This window comes from Microtus ochrogaster, linkage group LG8 (assembly GCF_000317375.1).
Source record: "Microtus ochrogaster isolate Prairie Vole_2 linkage group LG8, MicOch1.0, whole genome shotgun sequence".
Taxonomy (NCBI): Eukaryota; Metazoa; Chordata; class Mammalia; order Rodentia; family Cricetidae; genus Microtus; species Microtus ochrogaster.
The window spans coordinates 286,991-296,990 of record NC_022033.1 but is presented as its reverse complement, the minus strand read 5'-3'; the positions used below and the strand labels follow the sequence as shown (position 1 = coordinate 296,990).

At 50.2% G+C, this 10,000-nt stretch overlaps 2 protein-coding genes across 2 annotated transcripts in view; one reads left to right on the top strand and one right to left on the bottom strand.

The window, feature by feature from the left end:
- Positions 1 to 1,139: 1,139 nt before the first annotated feature.
- Positions 1,140 to 5,032, bottom strand: Samd10 (sterile alpha motif domain containing 10). Its single transcript, XM_005362671.3, has 5 exons — positions 4,857 to 5,032; positions 3,341 to 3,522; positions 3,085 to 3,256; positions 2,583 to 2,723; positions 1,140 to 2,451 (listed from the first exon to the last, which is right to left on the bottom strand). Exons 1-5 carry the CDS (start codon positions 4,945 to 4,947, stop codon positions 2,429 to 2,431), a joined length of 609 nt encoding a protein of 202 aa, XP_005362728.1. The 5' UTR covers positions 4,948 to 5,032; the 3' UTR covers positions 1,140 to 2,428.
- Positions 5,033 to 6,708: 1,676 nt separating this feature from the next.
- Positions 6,709 to 10,000, top strand: part of Prpf6 (pre-mRNA processing factor 6) — a 56,972-nt gene continuing 53,680 nt past the window's right edge. The window contains exons 1-2 of the mRNA XM_005362670.2: positions 6,709 to 6,874; positions 8,119 to 8,287. Coding sequence (XP_005362727.1) covers positions 6,804 to 6,874; positions 8,119 to 8,287 — 240 coding nt within the window. The 5' untranslated portion in view covers positions 6,709 to 6,803. The remainder of the gene's footprint in view (positions 6,875 to 8,118; positions 8,288 to 10,000) is intronic.

Sequence of the window (10,000 nt, the reverse complement as noted above, 5' to 3'; positions counted from 1 at the left end):
GCAACATAGTGTGCTTATGTGCACCACGTGGTATACTGTCTTGTGTGTTTGTGTTAGTGGGGGATTATGCATTATTATCTGTGTCCTGGGTAATCATATCTGTGCATATGGGGATGTTATAAATCTTTGTAGGTATCATTGTTTCTGACCAAATATGCAAATGTGAACCAGGCAGTGGTGGCACGTGCCTTTAATCCCAGCACTCGGGAGGCAGAGACCAGCCTGGACTACAGACCTAGTGCCAGAACAGGCTCCAAAGCTGCACAGAGAAACACTGTCTCAAAAAACAAACAAAAAAAGATGGAAGTGTGTTTGTATGTATTCAGGCATGTCTGCGAGCTGTGGTGTCACTGTGTTTGTGGCTCATGCCTCTGTGTTCCTATTTTCATGTCTGATCGTTGTGTTCAGGATGTGTGCTTCATGTGTTATGTATGTCAGGGCTGTCAGGCCTGGCTGAAAAGTGAGCCCCAACAGATGACAGTGTTAAATTCCTAAACCTGTAGTGATATTTTATATGGTGGGGAGGGGGAAGAGTCTTTTTAGATGTGACTGAAGTTCTTGAGATCTGTCTGGATTACCCAAGTGGACCCTAAATTTAAAGGGGATATGTAAGAGTCTGAAGAGAGTGATCACAGAAATAGATTAGGGATGCAGCTTGAGCCCAGGAATACCAGACAAATAACAATAGATAAGGATTCTTCTCTACTTTTAGAGGATCTCTGTTTCTGTGCTGGGAATCAAACCTAGGTCTGGGTCACAAACCATGTCCAAGCTTCACTCCCAGACCATGAACCAACATGAACCCACTGTTACATCAGCTCCAGAGAGCCTCATTCCATGTACCCGGCTGTCGTGTCCCCAACTGGGGTAACATCCACCTCTACGCTAAGAGGTGTCCTGGAGTTACCAGGTAGGCCTCCAGAATGTAACACTACTGCCCTCTAGTGGTTCTATCTGTAGGCATTGTCCTAGACACCCCTTTGCGCCTCAGAGATCCAACACCTGGTGGCATTTCAGAAACAGATTTATTTCTGATTTTTTTTTTTTTGGTCATAGTATAAAAAGGTGACCAAAAAACCAAAGAAGACAGGACAGGAGCATAGGGTAGAAAAGACAGAGGAGAGAGAAATGGGGCAGAGAGAAAGAGAGAGAGAGAGAGAGAGAGAGAGAGAGAGAGAGAGAGAGAGAGAGGGAAGGGGCTCTCTGGTTGCAGGAACAAGGACTGGTGAATTCTAAAAGCAGGCAGACACAACAAGGTGGCCCTCCCATGGGTGGAAGGCATACAGGATGGGAGATGCCAGGTCAGTGGCCTAAATTAACAATAATGAGCAACCTTGAATTGAGGCCAGCTTCTGGCACACAGAGGGGACTGGAGGCCAAGCGTCAACTGTCCCTGAGATTTTAGGGTCCCTGGGAGAGTTAGCAGATGGCAGATTGAGAGGGAGCTGCCAGGGACATCCTTGCTATCCCGCTTCCCTGGCAGCACTACTGCCCAAATACCCAAGGAAGAGTTGTTCAGGTGTCTGGTGACACCTGAGAGGAACAGCCCTCCATAATTTTCTTGGAAAAATTATACAGGTTTTCTTGGGAAAGCTGTAGAGAGGTGTGGGTGTATGTACACACGTTTCTTCAAGGTGGCCTCTAAGAGCCAGAGAATAGGGAAGATGCTTAAAAGCAAGACTTCTTCAAAGGTAAGGTTGAGAACATTGCTGAACTGGTGGGCTATGCATGGAGCCACCTGTACAGCACCGGAATCTGTGCTGTACCACATACTGACCCCTCTCAACTTCAGTTCTCATGAGTGGATAGGATATGCTGAAGTCTCGTAGTCACTGAGTGACACACATGGCATCATACCTAGCTGGGCTGATGACCATCACTGTGGACAACAAGTTGGGCCTGCTGTACTCTGAGAGGGTTAGGGAAGGAATACACCTGAAAAGAGAGTCAAGAAAACTTGTCCTGCTGTTTGGCTGACCTGGACGTGCCTGGGGAAAACACAGAATTGAAACACTTAAGGGGAGGACTCAGGACTCAGGACTCAGAGGATGGGGGATGGTCACATGTTGGAGGGAGCATAAATAAAACAGACTCCCTGGGAGTCTGGGGACATTCAAACCCCACGCTTGCTCCAGGCAGCTGCCCTGTTTGCTGCCAGCAGCACCAGGGGGTGGACCTGGGCTTGGATCCCAGAAGAAGGGTCTTCAAGCAGGCAGCAACCACCCACCCAGCCAGAGGACAGAACCTATAGCGCCTCTCCAGAAGAACCTGGAGCTGGCAGTCCTGTCCCCTCCCTGTTCACTGGGCTAAGTTTAGCCACTAGGGTATCTTGCAGGATCCAAAGGGGCTGTAGGGCCAGCTCTGCCTCATCCTTGGCTGTGGGCTCTGGTCACAGTGTTGGGGTCTGGGGTCCAAGACTAGGCAGCAGCTAGGACATGTTTCCAAAGGAAGCTGTGGGATGGATAGGAGGGAGAGTTGGATTTCTGGTAACACCCCAGGATGGTCCTTACCAGATGCCCCCAGCCACCCTTCTATGGTCAGAATAGTTATCCTACACCCTAAGCCTAGTTCCTTCCCCTCACCTTGGCTGAGCAGCTGCAGGCTCCGCCCCTCCTCGCGCACTTGCAGGTGGAGCACCTGCTGTAGCACCTCCTGCCTCTGGGCCTCTTGGGTCAACCCCATTCTCTGCAGTTTATCTGCATTCAGTCGAAGCAGAGCTCGGCCTAGGGAGAAAGAAGGAAGAAGGCAGTGAGGCAAACAGAGGCTAGGCAGATAGGCCACTTGATAGACTCTCCATCAAGATAAAACAAAACACCGAAGACTAAGAAAGCAGAGCAGATATTCAGGGGTTCTTAAAGGGAGAAAGGCAGAGAGAAAAACAAGACTGATCAAAAGATAGAGGCCAATCAAAGAAGCATTAAAAACAGAGCAGAGAGAGTGGGAGAGGCAGAGACACACACACAACAGAGGCACAGAAAAGGGGCTGATTCAGAGGATACAGGTGGAGACAAAGCAGACCAGGTGAGGTGGAGGCTCTCTCTCTCTCAAGCACCCTGGTCCTCCCTAACCCATGACCCACCATACCAGTGATGGCATGCTGGGAGAATGCCTCGACATAGACGAGGTAGTTGTGAGGACAATGCTTCTTGAGCCACTTGCAAACATCCTGCTGGCTCCACAAGACCACTGGCCTCGTCAGGCCACCCAGGGAAGGGCTTGTATGGTACAAGCCATAGTGATCAGAGTATAGCCGGGCCTGCAGGTGGGGAGGAAAGGTCAGCAGAATGAAGGTGATCAAAATTGAGAGCAAGGGCTAAGATTAGGTGAGGTAGGTAGGTACCTGGGGGATCTCTGAGCCCGGCTGTTGAAGGAGCTTGATTGGCCTGCTGCTGGATGCCCTCTGGCTACGGGAGTCATGCCAGGTGAGGCTGGTGCCTGGTGTCCGAGGCAGGTGGCAGGGTATGTTCTCAGCCGACACTGTGTGCTCTAGGAGGGTCTGGCAGAAGCTGAAATGGGCAGTGGCTGTATGCAGGGATTCCTAGTCAGAGTGGTCAGGGGTAGGCTCCTCTCCTGTGAGCCATCTTCCTGACAAGTAAATCTTTTCTCTACCAATGAGTGGGTAATTTCTCCTCTGGGGGAATCTCAAGCCCCTGAGGTGGAAGAAAATGTGCAAGAGTTGTCTTCAAGACTTCTTTCAGAAGATAAAGTGGACATGCCTTTACCTTTATCAGCTGATAGCTCACTCTGTCTCTAAGGGTGCTTCGATTAGAGGATGCACTTCCCAAGCCAGGTGAGCCATCATCAGGGTTGCCCTGACTTGCTTTGCCCTTGTCTTGCTTAGGCTGACACATAAGCCTCCCACACGTCATTCAGGACCAGGGTGTATACACACATTTTGTCTTCAACAGTCACCAACTATGACTCATTGACAACAAAGTTTGAACTTTGGGGAAAGTTCCTGACAACAGGAACTTGCCAGACACATACTTGATTTCTCTTCCGTGTGGCTCCTGCAGGGCCTACCCCAGAACAACGAGTGTGAATGCCAGCTGGGACTAGACTGGTCAGCACAGATGTACCAAGGACCGTCTTCCCCACTAATTCATTGCACTTGTTAATGAGTTTTAGAGTCATTTATAGGAATTACTACTGACATGAGTCTGGGGATGACCAGTGTCTGGATCCCTGAGGCTTGCCCAGGTCTTGGTGCACAGAAAGCACCCATAAACACTTTATATGGACAGATGACTCTATGTGGTAACTGCAAGCCAATAGAAGAAAGAAGGCGGGCTTAAGAAGCGTGTGGTCACCACACTGAGGTAGCCTGCAGTACTGTAAGACTTATTCTAAGGGAGCAAAGTCCAGGGAATAATAGGCTTTGTAGTCTGAGGGCTTTTCAGGGCCTTCCCTGGACTAGGGCTAGAATGCATCTCATAAGGGAAACCAGTCTAACGTCTTAGCCACAGCCAGTCGCACCTGCCAGGGCTGCCCAGGCCCCGCCTCTTTCCTCTCTGCCGTGGGTCAGGGTCTGTTTTCCCCAATATCAACCTCTGAATTATATGCCTCTCCGCCCCAACGTTAGGGTTTGGGGAGGGTTTTCTCTGTGTGAAGTAAAGGATGATCAGAGCGTGTTGTCAGCTTTGTGAAGAAGCTCCTGCCAGTCATCCCCACCCCAAGACAAGGCCTGAGACTGACCGCCGCCCTTCTGCCCCCGTAATGCTGGACAAAGACTTTCCCGTGGTGGCCGCCCCCGTAAACCCTGAGTCCAGCCCCAGTGTCCTTCTTGGCCCCCGTACCCCTCCCGCTCTCACCCAACCGCCCACGATATTCCCGCTCCTTGGTGCATCCCAGCTCACCGTCCACATCCGGGCGCTCCCCGAAGCCTGTACGCACAGCCCCGGCGCGAGCTCGCGGGGGGCTCAGCTTTGACCTCAGCTCGGTGAACATGGAGCCCGCCAGTACGCGGCTCGGGTACACGCCCCTCGCAGAGTACTGGGCGGCCAGTGCGGCCGATGGGCAACGCGCACCGCGTCCCCACCCGCCGGAGCCGGCCGAGCCCGAGCCGGTCTCTGCGGCCCGGGAGTCTGCGCGGCAAAGCACCTGCTGCCCAGCCCTGGGCGCAAGGCGCGCTCCGGGAGCTCGGAGGTGTATCGGCGGCGCGCGGGGCTGTGAATGCTAAGGGTGTCCGCCAGGGCAAAAGGCGTCCTTGCGCACCTGGGTACGACTCCGCAGACAAGCCTCTTCTGCAGTAGACTGGAGGGTCTTTGTAGTTGGCAAGCGAGGAACTGTCGGTCCCCTCGGTGTGGTAACGGTGGGGGCCCTCACCACACCTGTGGCCTCTTACTTACTGTGTTCAGCCAAGGACCGGATCAATCTCTCCCCAACACCCGTGTGTCCTTATTCATGCCTTTCAAAAAATTTATGAACGTTTTGCCCGAATGTATACGTCTGTGCACCATGCACGTACCTGGTGCCCAGAAGCATACATAGATTCCCTGCCACTGGGGTTATGGTCAGCTGTGAGCTGCCATGTGGGTGAACCCTCTGCCAAAAAAATTAAAATAAAATAAAAAAGAGAAGTGCTCTTAATCACTGAGCTGTATCTCCAGCCCCATTTGCTCATTCTTTACTGGAGCATTCTCTTTTCTTAGACCCACTTCCCAGAGACACTAGCTGACTCGCCTGCGGGCCACTTTGCTTTGAACCCCAAGCGGTACTACGCCTCTCTGTTGAGCCCCTGAATCAGTTCCCAGGGGTTCAGTGTTCGGAGTCAATCCTGTTCCTAAGAACTTGAGGCAAGAATGGTTGAGTCAGTACTCCACTAAAAGGCATTTGACGCAGAAGTCTGGTTGCCTGGTCCAGCATAGCGTGTAGGCCACAGCAACTTGCAGTTTTTTCTGTCTGCCCCTAGAGCCTGATGCTCTCCCCAGGTGTGGGTGGTGTAAGAAAAGTAGGGCAAAGAGGCAGATTCTATCTCAACAGGTTGAGACTGCTTTATTCAAACACCGAGGGGTCCCAACCAGGAAGTTACAGCTATTTTTGGGATTTAACTGGGGGCAGAGTTGTTTTCCAAACCCCTGGCAAATTGCTTCTGCAGGTGGAGCCCACTGTCCCTGGATCTAGGCAATTCTTTATAGCTTGGGGTTATTCCCCAGAACAGTCTGACCTGAGGCTATTGTTACCCAACAGGCGGGACTGACATTGTCTCGCAGGTAGAGTTGCACAGAGGCAGAAAATATCTGTGTAGAGTACAGTGGTGCGCGTCCACTCAGGTCACTGGGCACACAATCACTCCCAAGCTTGTGACGCCGGCCCGCAGTCTCTCGACGGTCGGTGGCCCCACAGTACAGCCAGACAAGTCGGAGTCCTGGTTATGTTCGCTCAATCAGTCTTCTAAGGCCAGGCGAGTTCGTGGTTAAGCCTGCACCGGGACGTTCCTGAGCACTTGTGTTAAATGTTGGGCTCAGGCCGCGTTCCGTTCCTGGCACCGCAACAGAACGCATGACCCTTGCGCCCGCCTACGCGGCCCTCTGCGCTGAGAGTTAGTGCCTTGCGCGCGCGCGCGCGCGCGCACGCGTGCTCGTCTTTCCACAGCAAACCCACCCGACCGCCACGACCGGAAATACCTTGCAAACCCACATCTTTGACTTCCGCTGAGGCTCTGAGTGGGCGGGGCTTGTCGCGCCCTCGCTCTCTACTTCCGGGGCGCGGGCGACGTAGTGCTTGCATCTCTTCCAGCTGCGACACCGGGAGGATTCTGTGCCTTTTGCCGCGTACTTACTCCTTGGCTCAACAACACCACCATGAACAAGAAGAAAAAGCCTTTCCTGGGCATGCCCGCGCCCCTCGGCTACGTACCTGGGCTGGGCCGGGGGTAAGGCAGTGGGCGGAACTTGTACCAGGACGGGTGGCAGCTCGCTTTAGGCCTATTGAGAACTATACTAGTGACCACTAGGGCTACGGAGAGAGACCGCATCTCAAAACAAAACAAACAACAACAACAAAAAAGTGCCTGGGAGTCGGGCGGTGGTGGCGCACGCCTTTAATCCGAGCACTCGGGAGGCAGAGGCAGGCAGATCTCTGTGAGTTCGAGACCAGCCTGGTCTACAGAGCTAGTTCCAGGACAGGCTCCAAAGCCACAGAGAAACCCTGTCTCGAAAAAACAAAAACAAACAAACAAACAAACAAACAAAAAGTGTCTGGGAGGCAGGGCGCAGTGGGGATGGTGGGGGTATTTAGTATCTTTGAGTTAGAGACCAGTCTGATCTACTTAGCAATTCCCAAGATAGCTAGGTCTACCTTGCGAGTTCCCAGACAGCCAGGGTTACTTAAAGAAACCTTGTCTCAAAACAAAAACAAGATTAACGTTCATCGCCACATAATCCGGTATAATGCCTGCCAGACACAGTGGCCTTTTTTGTCAGAATAAGCGGGTCTATGAGGTCTAACTGCCACCCTGAGATGTGACTTATATTTCAGGGATTACGCAGGGGTTTGAGCCTCAGTGTTTTGGTGTTTGAAGTAATATGCATGAAGCAAGTTGGCTGTAAGGAACACTTAGTCTGCTGTGTATAGTAGGAGAGTGCTACCCCTTTATTCCTAAGCATCTTTTTCCTTTAGGACGGGTGGCCATAGGTCACCTGTTAAAATTCTCATCTCTCAGGACCGGGATGGCCTATGCCTACCAACCAAAGGGCATTGGGTGAATGAATAGCATTTGTCCTTTATGCATTTGATTAGACGTAAGTCTCTCTTGGTAATAGTATTTAGATCACACCCATCATCAGGTGACCTGAATTCACTAGAAGTGGTTTGTTGTTTGTATAAATAAGCACACAAAGAGGAACAGAAATCAAGAGATACTCAGCAGTGTAGCATTTTAGTCAGGGCAGTGATGTGGAGGAGAAATGGAGACACCTTGGGGTGAAGGAAGCTTTCTCTCACCTACTCATTGTCAGTTAAAAGCAAACAAAGAAGACCAGTATTGGATAAGCACTTCCTTAGTACTAGAATCTTTGGAGGCTCCCAGAAGTGTGAGAAGTGACTTCACTAAACAGTGATCAGAAGGAAGCATAGGATCAGGTCACTCAAATAATGATGTCTTTGGGCTCCCTTCAGTGCCACTGGCTTCACCACTCGGTCAGATATTGGGCCTGCCCGGGATGCAAACGATCCTGTGGATGATCGCCATGCCCCACCAGGGAAGAGAACTGTGGGGGACCAGATGAAGAAAAACCAGGCAGCTGATGATGATGATGAGGATCTGAATGATACCAACTATGATGAGGTGATTTTTTTTTTGAATGGCTTTTAAAGCTTCCTTCCTTCCTTCCTTCCTTCCTTCCTTCCTTCCTTCCTTCCTTCCTTCCTTCCCTGAGATGATTTATTTGTGTAGCCTCGGCTGACCTAGAACTATCTCTGTAGCCCAGTTTGGTCTTGAACTCACAGAGGTCTATCTGCTTCTACTTCCTGAGTGCTAGCATCACCACCTGTCTGTTTCTGTTATCTTTAAGTTATATGTATGAGATTGTGTCTGTGTACATGATTGCATGTGCCTGAACCTTCTGACCTGGGTGCCAGGAACTGAATTAGGATCCTCTGATAGAATAGCGTGTTTGTTTTCCCCCCTCCTCGCGTTTCTCGAGATGAGTTTCTCTGTGTAACAGCAAAGGGAGTAGGTAAACCAAATTCAAGGTGTATGAAAAACTCTTATGGAGATCCAATGCCTTGTAAGCTAATTAAAGACTATAACTTTTGTTTATTGTTTCCAGACAGGGTTTCTCTGTGTAACTGTCCTGGCTGTCCTGGAACTCGCTTTGTAGACCAGGTTGGCCTCAAACTCAGAGATCCGCCTGCCGCTGCCTCTCAAGTGCTGAGATTAAAGCCATGTGCCACTGTGCTCAGCAGCAGTATGTATTCTTAACTGCTGATCTGTTGCTCTGATCCCCAAAGAAATAGTTTAAATTTTTTTAGAATATCTTTTATTTATTATTTGACAACTGCACATGTGTATACAATCTATTTCGATAACTGCTCCAGAGCCACCCCAGCCTAGTGCTTCTCAACAGGTCTCCCTCCCATTTTCGTGTTCTCTCTTTTTTTTGGTAACACGTGACGTCCAGTTAGGGCTTCCTGTTGGAAGACTGGCTGATCTTGCTAGCTTTATCTTGTGCAGGTAGCAACAGGTGCAGTGGCTGTGCTACACCTAGAGGACAGCATTTCACAGCATCCTCCCCATCCCCTGCTCCTAAATTCTTCCTAATTAATGCCCTTCTGTGCTCTCAGGGAATGATGTAGACGTCCTGTTTTAGGTATGAGCACTTACTGCAGTTTTTTCTTTGCACGTTGACCATTTGTGAGTTTCTTCATTAACTGTTATCCACTGCTGAAAGATTTTATGGTAAAGGTTGAGAGCAGCACTGATGTATGGTGTGAACATAAGTAGAAGGCAGTTTATATATGCATTAGCAAAGCAGTAGAGGTAGGCTCCTCCCTGGGGCCTGTGACCTCCCAAGCCGTAGGCTTTTCTGCAGGTTTACAGACCCAGGCATGAATTTATTCCAGTAGAGCAGGCCTCAAGCATTTGACTCTATTGCAACCATGGGTACATCTTGCTTGGAGGGCCTATATTGTAGCTTTCAAACTTAACTTCTGGGTAATGCTATTAATGACATTTCTCCCTCAGTGGCCTGCATAGCCCCTTCAGGCACTATGAAATCTAGTCAGCGGAAGGAAGTTTCAGGTTCCAATTTGACTGGAATTTTCTATGTGTTGCATAGAACCACATGGTGGCTTAGAACCATCTGTAATGAGGTCTGGTGCCCTCTTCTGGCCTGCAGGCATATACACAGACAGAATATTGTATACATAATAAATAAATATTAAAAAAAATAAAAATGCTTTAAAAAAAATTTATGGTCTTCATTTGAGAGGCAGAGGCAGGTGGATCTTTGAGTTCGAGGCCAGCCTGGTCTACAGAGCAAGTTCCAGGACCGCCAGG

Excerpts from the sequence above, each read along its gene's own strand:
- Samd10 (XM_005362671.3), bottom strand. The coding sequence starts at position 4,947 with ATGTTCACCGAGCTGAGGTCAAAGCTGAGCCCCCCGCGAGCTCGCGCC. Across the intron at positions 2,724-3,084 it reads CTCCCAGCATGCCATCACTG|GCCGAGCTCTGCTTCGACTG; the intron begins GTATGGTGGGTC and ends CTTTCTCCCTAG. Across the intron at positions 2,452-2,582 it reads CCTGCAGCTGCTCAGCCAAG|CTTCCTTTGGAAACATGTCC; the intron begins GTGAGGGGAAGG and ends TCCATCCCACAG.